At 47.0% G+C, this 13,814-nt stretch overlaps 1 protein-coding gene across 16 annotated transcripts in view; it reads left to right on the top strand.

The window, feature by feature from the left end:
* Positions 1-13,814, top strand: part of PDE4DIP (phosphodiesterase 4D interacting protein) — a 217,960-nt gene that overhangs the window by 184,746 nt on the left and 19,400 nt on the right. For all 16 annotated transcript variants that reach the window (XR_007127077.1, XR_007127078.1, XM_047728748.1 and 13 more), the window contains 8 exons: positions 529-721; positions 3,790-3,906; positions 4,527-5,037; positions 6,602-6,837; positions 7,816-7,867; positions 8,920-9,143; positions 9,755-9,907; positions 11,850-12,035. Coding sequence is in view for 14 of the 16 variants with exons in the window: in XM_047728748.1 (XP_047584704.1) it covers positions 529-721; positions 3,790-3,906; positions 4,527-5,037; positions 6,602-6,837; positions 7,816-7,867; positions 8,920-9,143; positions 9,755-9,907; positions 11,850-12,035 (1,672 nt within the window). In the remaining 2 variants the exon portion in view is untranslated. The remainder of the gene's footprint in view (positions 1-528; positions 722-3,789; positions 3,907-4,526; positions 5,038-6,601; positions 6,838-7,815; positions 7,868-8,919; positions 9,144-9,754; positions 9,908-11,849; positions 12,036-13,814) is intronic.

The raw sequence follows: 13,814 nt of genomic DNA, 5'->3' as shown, positions 1-13,814 counted from the left end.
GGATGCCATATAGGGATGCTTGGGACTTAAGGCAGCCCCAACAAGTGGTGTGTAATGACATCTCTCCGTATCACTGCGATTTTCATCACCCATCCCAGGTGTCTGTTCATGGGCCACAGGATTGGGCTGTTGGGATCCTCTTAAGGGGAGGGGCTTTGCTGACTATTGAGTAAATGGAGACTAGAGAGGATTCGGGGTGGGGGGAGCAGACGACAAGGCTGGGACAAGAGCATGACGATAGATGAGGAGAGGTTTCTACCCCTCCTCTCTTTAACTGCTGAACCAACCTTTACTGAGAGCCCCTCAGTAGACTCTAGTGGCACTGTACTTTGTGCTGAAAATACAGAGATGAATAAAACATTATCCTAGCTCTGCAGGAGCTTGGAGCTGGAAAGCAAGCCACTACCAAAGGGCTTGAGGAATGCTGGAACAAACCCATGAATATAGTCCACGGCGGGTCAGAAAGGGAAGGGGCCAGGACTGCTCAGGACTGTTACTGCCTGGTCCCTATGCTGGCTCTTTTCACAGCTGGATAACCGGCCCCAGGCCCAAGACCCTGGGACTCCATCAGAATTTAGCCTTCCTGGATCCACCAAGCACCTGCGCTCCCAGCTGGCCCAGTGCAGACAACGCTACCAGGACCTCCAGGAGAAGCTGCTGATATCAGAAGCCACGGTCTTTGCCCAGGCCAACCAGCTGGAGAAATACAGAGTCATGCTTAGTAAGTCTTAGGTTTACCATCACTAAAACATCTGTCTATGTGCTTCTTGTAGACTTCCCTTTTCTTCCCCAGCATCAAAACAAATTTAATCCTGACCAGGGTCCTAGAATTGTGGAAATGGTTATTTAACTTCAGTTTTCGCACCTGGCAGAGAAGAATAAAAAACAAAGCAAGTTTGCAGTGAGCATATAGGGAAGAAATGGGCTCACACCTAGGTTTGCTGATTTCTGCTATAGTCAGCAAAGTGCTTTACATCTCTCAACATATACTGATAGTTTCTCTCCTCCTCTTGGCACCAAATCACATTCTTCAAAAATATACCATCACCGTTGGTTTAGAATCCATGCTTTCTCCTAGAACTTCCTAAGGTGATTGAAATGCTTATGGAGCACATGAGATGTGTCTAGTTCAGCTTCAGAATTTTGTTTACTTTTAATTAATTTAATATGAAGTAGTCACGTGTGGCTAGTAGCTATCTCTTTTTAATTTTATTTTAATTTTTAAAAAATTTTTTATTTTTTAAATTTCTTTTCAGTGTACCAGAATTCATTGTTCATGTACCACAACCAGTGTTCCATGCAACATGTGCCCTCCATAATACCTACCACCAGGCTCACCCAACTTCCCACCGCCTGCACCTTCCAAACCCTCAGATTGTTTTTCAGAGTCCATAGTCTCTCATGGTTTGTCTCCCCCTCCAATTTCCCCCAACTCCCTTCTCCTCTACATCTCCCCATGTCCTCCATGTTTTTCTTATGCTCCACAAATAAATGAAACCATATGATAATTGACTCCCTCTGCTTAAACTTATTTCACTCAGCATAATCTCTTCCAGTCCCATCCATGTTGATACAAAAGTTAGGCATTCTTCCTTTCTGATGGAGGCATAATACTCCATAGTGTATATGGACCACATCTTTCTTATCCATTCGTCTATTGAAGGGCATCTTAGTTCTTTCCACAGTTTGGCGACTGTGGCCATTGCTGCTATGACCATTAGGGTACAGGTGGCCCTTCTTTTCACTACATCTGTATCGTTGGGGTAAATACCCAGTAGTGCAATTTAGGGTCATAGGGAAGCTCTATTTTTAATTTCTTGAGGAATCTCCACACTGTTTTCCAAAGTGGCTGCACCGACTTGCATTCCCACCCACAGTGTAAGAGGGTTCCCCTTTCTCCACATCCTCTCCAACACACATTATTTACTGTCATGTTAATTTTGGCCATTCTAACTGGTGTAAGGTGGCATCTCAATGTGGTTTTTATTTCATTCTCTCTGATGGCTAGTGATGATGAACATTTTTTCATGTGTCTGATAGCCATTTGTATGTCTTCATTGGAGAAGTGTCTGTTCATGTCTTCTGCCCATTTTTTGACATAATTATCTGTTTTGTGTGTATTGAGTTTGAGAAGTTCTTTACAGATCCTGGATATCAGCCTTTTGTCTGTACTGTCATTTGCGAATAACTTCTCCCATTCTGTGGGTTGCCTCTTTGTTTTGTTGACTGTTTCCTTTGCTGTGCAGAAGCTTTTGATCTTGATGAAGTCCCAAAAATTCATTTTCGTTTTTACTTCCTTTGCCTTTGGAGGCATATCTTGAAAGAAGTTGCTGTGGCCAATATCGAAGAGGTTACTGCCTATGTTCTCCTCTAGGATTCTGATGGATTCCTGCCTCATGTTGAGGTCATTCATCCATTTCGAGTTTATCTTTGTGTATGGTGTAAGAGAATGGTCGAGTTTCATTCTTCTACATATAGCTGCCCAAGTTTCCCAGCACCATTTATTGAAGAGACTGTCTTTTTTCCACTGCATATTTTTTCCTGCTTTGTCGAAGATTATCTGACCCTAGAGTCGAGGGTCCATATCTGGGCTCTCTCCTCTGTTCCACTGGTCTATGTGTCTGTTTTTATGCCAGGACCATGCTGTCTTGGTGATCGCAGCTTTGTAATAAAGCTTGAAATCAGGCAACGTGATGCCCCCAGTTTTGTTTTTCTTTTTCAACATATCCTTAGCAACTTGGCGTCTCTTCTGATTCCATACAAATTTTGGGATCATTTGCTCCAGCTCTTTGAAAAATGCCAGTGGAATTTTGATCAGAATGGCATTGAAAGTATAGATTGCTCTAGGCAGTATAGACAATTTTACAATGTTTATTTCTCCGCTCCATGAGCATGGAATGGTCTTCCATCTTTTTGTGTCTTCTTCGATTCCTTTCATGAGTGTTCTGTAGTTCCTTGAGTACAGATCCTTTACCTCTTTGGTTAGGTTTATTCCCAGGTGTCTTATGGTTCTTGGTACTATAGTGAATGGAATTGATTCTCTAATTTCCCTTTCTGTATTTTCATTGTTAGCGTATAAGAAAGCCACTGATTTCTGTATATTCACTTTGTATCCTGCCACATGACTGAATTGCTATATGAGTTCTAGTAGTTTGGAGTGGAGTCTTTTGAGTTTTCCATATAAAGTATCCTGTCATCTGTGAGGAGAGAGAGTTTGACTTCTTCCTTGCCAATCTGAATACCTTTTATTTCTCCCTGTTTTCTGATTGCTGTTGCTAGGACTTCTAATACTATGTTGAACAAGAGTGGTGAGAGTAGGCATCCTTGTCGTGTTCCTGATCTCAACAGGAAGGCTGTGAGCCCCATTGAGGATGATATTTGCTGTGGGCTAGTAGCTATCTTATAGAATTGTATGGATCTCGATGTTTTTGCACTCTAAATTCGTTCAGCCCCATTCACATATTTACTGAGCCTCTGTGGATAAAGCACTTGCTAGTTTCATGGGGGCTTCTGGGGATGATAATATATATAATACCCAACATTAAGATATCTGGTCCCCACAAAGCCTCAGTTGTTGTAGGTGAGATCACCAGTGGCACACAGAGCTCATCCTGGTGGAAGGAAGTCCTGCCTGGAGTGAGTGGTCTCTTCTCCCACTTGGGTCCATAGAAGCATCTATTCCACTTTGGCTCCCTGCCCTCTGAGGGCTAGGGCACGTGCCCCTGAGGTTGAGGGGTACATGGGACATTCTGAGAGCCTCTGTGACACTCTCTGTCTCTTCCTGAGCAGGTGAATCCTTGGTGAAGCAGGACAGCAAGCAGGTGCAGGTGGACCTCCAGGATCTGGGCTATGAGACCTGCGGCCGAAGTGAGAATGAAGCTGAACGGGAGGAGAGCACCAGTCCTGGTATGAACAAAAGGGCAGGGCTCACCTGGCCTCCCTGGAGTCGGCCTTCCCATCCGGGAGCTGCTGGCCAGTCCCACACCTAATGAGGAGTAGGGCCAAGGGGTATGGTAGGTGGAAGGGGACCCAGGACCAATGAGGCACAGGAAGTTTGGCAGAGAACTCTTATCCAACACGAGGCTGAGTGTGATTGGGAATGTCTCTAATTAGTTTCCAACATACTGCTGTTGATTAAAAGAAGGAAAGTTCTGTCCAACTGATGATCATCTAAGGCTTACTTTTTAAAGAAGAGACCAGATGAGCTTGTGGAGATATGTAAACCCTAAGCTAAAAAATATGTTTTTCCATCCTAGAAGGACTTTGACTATAGGTACACCCACCAAACTGAAATTGAGAAAAGAAAAACACTCAGGGCAGTGGAAGGTGACTGTACCTGGTTCCTGACCTGCAGGGCTGTTGAGTGGGTGGAAATGCCATGTCTGAATGCTGGTTAAAGCATGGGGCTGAATAAAGTACCGCCTCAACTTTCACTCTAGTGATTCCTATCCCCGGCACCAGAGCTGCCTCCAAGCCTCAGCAGCACATGTAGCTTTATTCATGAAGATGTCTTTGTCTTTTCTCAGAGTGTGAGGAACACGACAGCCTCAGGGAAACAGCCCTGACCGAGGGGCGCCTGGGTTCCTCAGCAGCTAGCCCCCCAGGGAAGAAGCCCTTGGAGAGCTCTCGAGGGAAGCAGGAGGAGTTCTGTGCATATGGAAAGTCGGAAGACATCTCTCTCCTTCAGAAGGACATCAGAGACCTGAAGGCCCAGCTGCAAAATGCCAACAAGATCATCCAGAACCTCAAGAGCCGGGTCCGGTCTCTCTCAGTTACAAGTGATTATTCATCTAGTCTGGAGAGACCACGAAAGCTGAAGGCCGTTGACACTCTCGAAGGATCTTCACCTCACAGTGTCACTGATGAGGATGAGGGGTGGCTGTCTGATGGCACTGGGGCTTTTTACCCCCCAGGGCTTCAGGCTAAAAAGGATCTGGAGAGTCTGATCCAGAGAGTGTCCCAGCTAGAGGCACAGCTCCCAAAAGCTGGAGTGGAAGGGAAGCTGGCAGAGGAACTGAGATCAGCCTCCTGGCCTGGGTAAGGGGGACACTCTTTGGACCTGATAGGATTGAAAATGTCTAAGTTTGTGTTGGAGGTGGGCTAGCCCAGGCAGTAGAAGAGAGAACCCAATAAGGCGATCAGAAGAGTGCCTACTTCAATGCTAGGCCTAGATGCAAAGAAAGGTCAGTAGGCCCTGCTTGGGAGACACCAGGTCTCTGGGATTTCCTCTCAGGAATCTATTAGTAAAGCAACTGGATATGTGGTGTAGTAGGAAGATTGAAGTCAGATTGCCTGGGTCTGAATCCTAGCTCTGGCACTTTCTAGCTGTTCAACTTACTTAGACTTTCTAGGCTCTTTCCTTACCTATTAAATGAGGAGAGTAAGAGAACCTATCTCAACAGGTGGTTACTGAGTTTAAATGAATTAGTACAAGCAATCAAAATTGCCTAACATGTATTAAGCTCTCAGTACGACTTTGTGTTGGAATACAATACTTTGTGTTGGAAGACACTGGGTATCTGTCCTTGTTATCTGCACTGAGTATCAAACCATGCTAAAGCTTAGTGGCCTCAAACAATAATTTATGTGGATTTACAGGGCTCAGCAGGTGGCTGTTGCTTGGGGGTCTCTCCTGGGGCAGCCATCCGATGGCTTCATGTGTCTGGTGATATGATAATCCTTGCCTTCTCTCTTTCCCCCTTTGGCTTCTTGTCTTCCAGGGTCTTTCTTCTTGGGGTGGGCCTCTCAAGTGGTCTTAGGTTGTTCCACTTCTGCATGGCAGCTGGCTTCCAACAGAGTGGAAGTAGAACTTCCGCTTAGGGTTAGCACAGTGTCACTTCCCTTATTACCTCAGTCACAGTGCTCACAGAGCTTGCCCAGATTTAAGGAGGTGGAGAACAGCCTCTACCTGCCAATGAGAGAAGGAGCAAAGGCACATTGGCAAAACAACATGTGGAACAGGAATGTAATGGCCATCTTGGCAAAACAGTCTGCCATAATAGAGATGATCTTCCAAATAGAATAGAATAGAATAGAAATGAAAGATCTTATCTAGACTTAGGATTAAGTGATTCCTTTTTTCCCCCCAAGATTATGTATTTATTTATTTTACATAATGTCTCCACCCAACATGGGGCTTGAACTCCTGACCCGTCATCAAGAGTCATGAGCTCTTCTTACTGAGCCAGCCAGCCAGGTGTCCCAGGATTAAGTGATTCTAGTCACGAACTTATTTTTATTTATTATGTCTATTGAATATCTACTCAATAAATACATTTAGTGTTTCTTGAGTATCAGCTGTGAATCTACACTCTACTAGTCCCATGAGGAATGTAAAATTGGACACCATATTTACCTCCACAGGACCTACAATTCTCCTGGACATAAAGCTAACATGCACAAAACATTGTAAGAACCACTAAATTGCTAAGCTGACATCATGCATCAGAGTGGGATTTACTCTTATATACTTTGGTTTCTGTGCCAGAATTCAGCCTGGGGAGCTCCTTTGAAATGTTCTCACAGAAATCTCTACCGAAGACCCGTAATTTCACATTCACTCCTTTTCATTCTTACTTTTTCCTCTTCTCTCCTGTATTAGGAAATATGATTCCCTGATTCAGGATCAGGCCCGAGAGCTGTCGTACCTACGCCAGAAGATACGAGAAGGGAGAGGCATCTGTTACCTTCTCACCCAGCATGCGAAAGATACAGTAAAATCTTTTGAGGACCTTCTTAGGAGCAATGACATTGACTACTACCTGGGGCAGAGCTTCCGAGAGCAACTTGCCCAGGGAAGCCAGCTGACAGAGAGGCTTACCAGCAAACTCAGCACCAGTAAGTTGGCCACAGGGCTTTGGCACACACTCGGTCACTCCCATAGCCCCAGGCCCACACCTTCACCACAGTCTTTTAACCCAGGTCCTGTTCCATTTCATTTCCTGGGGCCATTACAGGATCAGGACTGCTTGGTGGGGAACACTGAGGAGAAACACAGGATTCGGAGGTCATGATTGCAATGGCAAAAACTGGAGCACTCATGGCAAGTGACCTTTAGGGAGGCAGATTGTGTCCATCCAGTGCTAAGGGGGAGAAAGGGAGAAGAGATCGGAGGATGTCATCATAGTGAAAAGAACCTGACCTGAGAATTGCAAGACCCCAGTGGTGGCCTGGATGCTGCTATTAATTTGCTTTGGGCAATGGTTTAGCCTTTCAGTGTCTCTTTGTTTATCACACGGTGTCATACATGAATATAATTCCAGTATAATTAAAGCACCCTCCCCTTTGGACGTGGTTTAGGCACTGAATGTCATAGTGCAAGGGCTGGGAATATGGGTTATTATTGGAGTTCTTTACTTAGAAGACATTTCCTGAGAGTACCAAGAGATAGCAGGATCAGTCTTGGGGGCCAACCATCCACACACTGGTGGCAGGTGCAGAGGTGGGGCAGGATGGTTTGTCATCTCCCAGAGCAAGAGTGGGCTCTCCAAGAATGCTGTGATGGGACACAGAGCATGCATCTGGGAGTGAGTCTGTGGCAGGCTTAGAAGGTGGAATATTCCAGAGAGAAGCTGAGCAAGCGTGTTTCAAACTTCTTTGCATTGATTTAGGGTAGAGGAAGTCCTGAGGTCAGCCTGGTGAGTTCAAGAGAGCCCACAGGTCTACAATCTGCAACCTTCCCAAGTAATTCTCCTACATGTCTTGGACATAGACAGAGGAATCACCATTCTGTACCCACAGATGCTCTTGCATTCATAATGTAGGAAATGGGATCTATTTAATTTCTTACCATGTCTTTCAAAATTTGTCTTACAGAGGATCATAAAAGTGAGAAAGATCAAGTTGGACTTGAACCACTGGCCCTCAGGTAACTTGAAATAGGATCTGGTAAAGGAATCAGGAACAAGGCCCAAGGGGTCCAGGGTGACTGTAACTTTACAAATTGGGGCAGGGAAATGCTGATTATAACATGTTCATTTATTCATGAGACACTTTAGCCTCTCTTTTTCTATAATTCTGTTGATTTCTATTGTGTAATTATGCTCTGGGCTTGGTAACCTAGACTCAGTCTGATCCAACAATAAACTAACCAGGTTCCAGGGGTTCTTGGCACCCCCAAGGCTCTCCTCTGCTTTCTTCCCGGGTGTTTAAAGATGAGGCTATGCTGCTGAGTTGACTTACCCTAAGCTACATTGGCAGTTCATTTGGTAGTAGTCCAGTTCCCCCGGGGGGACAAAAAGAATTGAAGAACCATAATGTAGTTCCTCGGGGGTGGGGGAAAGGCCTGGGTGTTGCAGACTCCTGGGAGGCTATGGTCTTTCAGGAACCAGTTTTCAATGAGTCACTGCAGAGAATCTTACCATGTACAGTAAACTACGGGCTCAAAATCCGTAGCTGTAGCCTCTAGTTCAAGCCCCTCTCTGTCAAAAGCCTGCTTTAGACCACGTGGTGCTGTTCCGAGTCCCTGCGGTGAAGAGCAAAGGGTTTTGGTTTTGTTTTCATTGCAAATCCATCCCAGACACATACCTAGGCTGTACCTCAATCATCCACATGATTCCACGCATCCTGCTCTCGGTTGTCAAGGGCGATGCCAGACTGCTGTGTGTTCGTCACCGCTTACCTTCAGTTACTTGGAGACTGGTAACCAGCAGTTCTTGGGGCCGCACTTGGAGCAGCTGTGCCTTACAGGGCTGGCTGAGTCTCTGCTAGTTCCTTGTGGCCAGTGCCCTGGGTGGTGATTGCCCCTCTTTCTCCCACTGCATCCCACCTACTCTCTGCCCCTCATCAGTGATAGGTTATTTTGATGGTTCTTCACAGGAAAGGTTCCCTTGACTTAGGTGTTTTTTCCCGTGTGCCTTGGTCAGGACAAGTTGGGCCAGTGCCCTTGGCTTCACCTATTATCTCCTTCCACCCTACTAGGCTCAGCAGAGAACTGCAGGAGAAGGAGAAAGTGATCGAGGTCCTGCAGGCCAAGCTGGACGCTCGGTCCCTCACACCCTCCAGCAGCCACGCCTTGTCGGACTCCCAGCGCTCTCAAAGCAGCTCCTCCTTCCTGTCTGATGAGCTGGAAGCCTGCTCTGACATGGATGTAGCCAGCGAATACACACATTACGAAGAGAAGAAGGCTCTGCGTGGTCACTCAGGTAACCTTCTGTTTCTCTAGCCAGGCCTTGTAGATCCTCCCTGGTGTGTGTCAGGCTGAACGTGGCCCTGGGACCAAGCACCAAGTACAGGCCCCAGTGCCTCAGGATCTTTGCTCTGCTCCTGACTCCGGGGGATGTTGCGGGGTCTCTACTGGATTTGCAAGCTGGTAGACCCAAGGGGAAGCGCAGTGGGAAGAGAGAACATCCAGGCAGGCTCTTCCCCGTTGTCTCATGAGCACAGACCATCTGTCTGACTTCCTTCTTCAAATGGGACATCATCTCCCTCCTGCAGAGGTCTTGCTCACTGCATGTCCTGAGCTAGTGTCCCCTGGGTATCTGTCAGCAGTCACGGATGCTGTCGCTCCCACCTGGTACTTTTGGAAATGCCATTTTCATGGTTTCTGGGTCTAGGCCCCACTCTCGCCTCTAAGGTGGTTTGCCTCCATCAAGAAGCTATCTGCAAGCAAGGAAATGAACACGGCTCACAGTGTTTGTGCTTGGTGCTTTCCCAGCAAGCCAGGCCCTGCCCTGGTACCCCTGGCTCAATAGAAGGCCAGATTCCAGTTCTTTGTCAACCACCAAACATTTTCTTTCATTCATGGGTTTTGTAGATTCCATCCATCATTCGAGTCATTCCGCTGTACTGTCTTCTAAGCCATCAGCAACCAGTGCGCCTCGGGGGGCTAAGGCCGAACCCAGCAGCAACCCCATCAGCTTGCCAGCTCCCCAGAACCCCCCCCAGGAGGCCAGCCAGGCCCATCCAGGTATGCAATAGCCAACACAGCGGGAGGGCTATCTCCTCTCCCTCAGCAGCCTGTTTGACTTTTCTTCAGGGACAAATGTTTCCACTGTCAGAGGCTTCTAGGCATCAGATCCTAGATGAAATCAAGAGGCCTTCCTAGTCCACCAATTGTGTCTGCATTTTCTTGGTTCTAAATATTTTAGGCAAATCAGAGATCTGCAGTAGACGTTGATCAGAATACCAATTTTGACCAGTAGTCAGCAAATCCTTTTAAAGTAAACATTTTCGTTTCTTTCTTTCATTTCACTCTGGGGAGCAAAGAGGCAAAAGAGGTCTCTCCCATGATTATAGTCACCACAGAATAAAAAGAAAGTCACTTCATGGCTAGCCTGGAAGCATGATCCATTTTTCTTCAGGGCGAGCCTCTGCAACAACTCGGGATGCTTCAGGATCCTACGAGATTCTGTTCACATTACATGGTCATTCATTCATGGATTTACGAACATCTGGGCAGCCCTTAAATGTACATAGTGCCTGTCCTGCAGCCAGTGGGAGGGGTACATTTCATTTACCTGCCCCAACCTAATTGCCAGGAGTGTGCTGTTCGGTTAGAGCCCCACACCAGTGATGGCAAGAAGGCAAGCCTTGTCCCTGCCTCTTACCTCTTACCACAACCGGCTGACTGCCCTCAGTGTGCTTTGTCGTAAGGTGCCCGCAGAAGGCACAGTGCTGTCCTTCTGTGGCTCCCATTTCTCCTGAGAGCCCATTAGCCAAAATCTTAAGGAGGGGATGTTTCTGACTCTTTCTGAGCTGGGACTCGAAGTTTCTGGGCCAGAGTAGGCAGCAGCTGGCCCAGGAAGTCATGGGGAAAACCTGTTTGCCTAGTGCTATAGACATCTATGCAAATGCTCTGGGGTCAAAAGGAGCAGAAGGCCAGGGGTTTTAAAATCAGAATGTCTGCCTGAAGGATGCCTGACCTGTGTCACTGGGCAACGTGGGTATCCTCGCAGTGTTTCTCTGACAGTGTATCAGCATCCCGGGGTGAGGGATGTGATTAGAATGTACTCATTGTTTTCCACGGAGGCATTCTCCACAGATCAGTCTTGGTTTCTGCTCCCTCCGCAGGCTTCCTGCCATATAACTGTTTTTAGGAAAGAGGAGACAGATTCAGACATCAGAATGTCCCAGGGTCCCTAAAGACTTGTCCATAGATGGACTACATCATGGTCATCTGTGGAGATCTACTTTAAATGCAAGTTTCCAAGCCCTCCTCCCAAAGTTAATGACTTAGTAGAGCAGAGCCTGAAGCAACTGCACGCATTAAGAATTTTTCCTAAGTGATTTGAATGCCCAGACTGGCATGCAAGCTATAGTGTCTGAGTCACTTTACCAAGACCTTGATTTTTCTTTTGGTGAATGAATGCGTTGATTTGAGATTCTCAGGTTTGTCTCCATGAGACTCGAATGACACGCATGAGGAATGCACATTTCCCCACAGTCCTAGCCCACTTCTGCCCTCCTCAGGGTGAGCCCTCATACTCTCAGAGGAGTTGCAGGTGTAGAGAGTCTTGTCACAGGGGCAAGGACAAACTCACACCCAGGGGTGATTGGTAGCATTAATGTGTGGATGTTCTGACCCCTCTGTGCCTGGGACAGCTGGGAGAGGCTCTCATAGCTGCCTGGGATACAGCTATGCCACCTTGCCTACTTTAGCCGGTTGTTTCCAAGATGAACATAGAATATGTATGTTGGAAGTCCCCAGCAAGGGAGAAGGCAGAGGGGTCCGCTAAGCCTGGCTCTTGGGTGGCAACCCTGGCCCTTCGCCTTGTTGGCCATCATTATGCTGAATGATAGCCACCCCCAAGGAGACATCAGGACAAGAAATAGTTTCATCTTCTTCATCTTTTCCCCATTCCTTTCTTTCTAATGACGTGTCTCCTTTCTTCCCAACTCTGTGTTTCTAGGCCTTCACTTTCCCTCCATACCCATGCTGGTTAGCCTTCCCCAGGCACCACTGCCCTCAGCAGCACCCAGCTTCCTGCCTTTCAGCCCCACTGGCCCTCCCCTCCTTGGCTGCAGTGAGACCCCCGTGGTCTCCTTGGCAGAGGCTCAGCAGGAGCTGCAGATGCTGCAGAAGCAACTGGGAGAAAGTGAGCACTTCCTGTGGCCTTCATGTGCTTGGGCCAGGCTGCCCCACCCCATGTGGCCCTGCATGGCTTTGGCTTGGTGGCGGAGTTTTGAAAAACGACCTAGGGTGCGCATGTCGCCAGCAGGGGACTGGTGGATGGCCCTGCTTGCTTTTTTTGGGAAATGCTTTTACTGTTGTCTTTCTGGTGTGTGTGTGTCTCATCGTTTCGTCAGGCCCTAGACCTGCTCCTGTCCCACTGCTGCTGCCAGTGTGGGGTACCAGCAAGTCTGCTGAAAGCCTGACACACCAGTGACATGTCTGCAGGCAGGGCACGGGTGAGAGCTTTTGTGCCTTGCCTATGCGAGACAAAGTGGCCATTTCTGGGGAGTCCTTTCCATGCCTACGATAGTCTCCTGCTGTGAAACATGCTCTTCATCAAGTTCGGCACCTGACATCATTAGGTTGAGGGTGTGAAGGGTAGTAGCAGTAGAGGGATTCAGAAGAGGCGACAAAGCCCCCCTTCCTAGGGCACACGGTTCATTTCTACCCCAGGACAGGTGACAGGTTGGCGGCTCAGACCGGAAGCACAGGCTGTGATACCTGATTGTAAATTCTGTCCTCTGACTCCCAGAGATCATTGATCGTATTGATCATAACCGTTACAGGCTCTGTATGGTCATCTTTTTGGAAAGGCTTTGATGTATGTCTGGGCTGGATGACTCATTGTCAAAATTGTTGGTGGGGTCATTTATAGCTTAGAAAAAAAGAAGAAAAACTCTCAAATAGGAATTTGCTCTCCAGTAATGCTTTAAAAAAAAAAAACCCACTTAGAAATCAGTTTGATGTTACCTTAAAACCACATTCTGTGCCTTAAAAAAAAAAAAAATAAAGGCTCAGATGAGCCAGAGATTGATGGTAAGGGAAACCAGGCAGTGTCCAGTGACCTAGGTCCACAGCTGAGAATTCATATACCTGAAGCCCCCATCGTCATTTAGCCCAGCTTGTTTCTTATGTCAATCCTGAAAGTGACCACACTCTCTAGTCTACTCTGTCCCAGTTTGATTCCCAGAACCAATTAGAGAAGACCCTTTTTAGGAGAGCTTGTATAGCTCCCCTTTTTGCAGGCAGAAATGTCTAGAAGACTGCCTCCTGCTTATCACAGCTTTACCCAGATGTAGCAATCTACGCTAACGCAGCAACACAAACCTGGTCTTCCTGAGCCTCACACCACTTGCATGATAGGTAGAGCCCGGGCAGAGAACTAAGGCTCAGGGGAGTAGAGCTACTTGTTTAAGGTTACTAGTAAGTGGGAGAGATGGGCTTGAGTCCAGGTCTTCTGCTCCCAGTCCTGTTTCCATGATACCTTTTCTGTCTAGAATGTTTTTGTTACCATCCTGCTCAGAGCTAAGCTCGACAAATTCTGGAAGCCCCTTGAAACAATCTTTTCTCTGTCTCTTTAGAGATCAATAGACCATTCATCAGAACCTCTGATCTAGAATTTGATATTTGACGGATAACAAATTTGTCCCATATCAAAATGGCAAGAGTGATCTCTAGCTGACTTTTCTTTTCCTTTACCTTTCCACATTTGTCAGTTTGTCTTTGTCCAAAAGGAGAGATAGGAGACATCTGTGCATGAAAAAGGGTCTGTTGATATGGGATCAAGTCATACTTAGTCTGAGCCATTGACCAGAGTTTGGGTGGTCCCAGCTTTGGTGAGCAAGATGACAACCCTGTCTTTTCTGTCCTGAAGCACAGGCCTCTCTGAGGGATGGCAGCTTACCCGTGTTCCTTGTCTGCT

Source organism: Lutra lutra, chromosome 4 (genome assembly GCF_902655055.1).
Source record: "Lutra lutra chromosome 4, mLutLut1.2, whole genome shotgun sequence".
In the NCBI taxonomy this organism is placed as follows: domain Eukaryota; kingdom Metazoa; phylum Chordata; class Mammalia; order Carnivora; family Mustelidae; genus Lutra; species Lutra lutra.
This window is presented reverse-complemented; position numbering and strand designations above follow the sequence as displayed.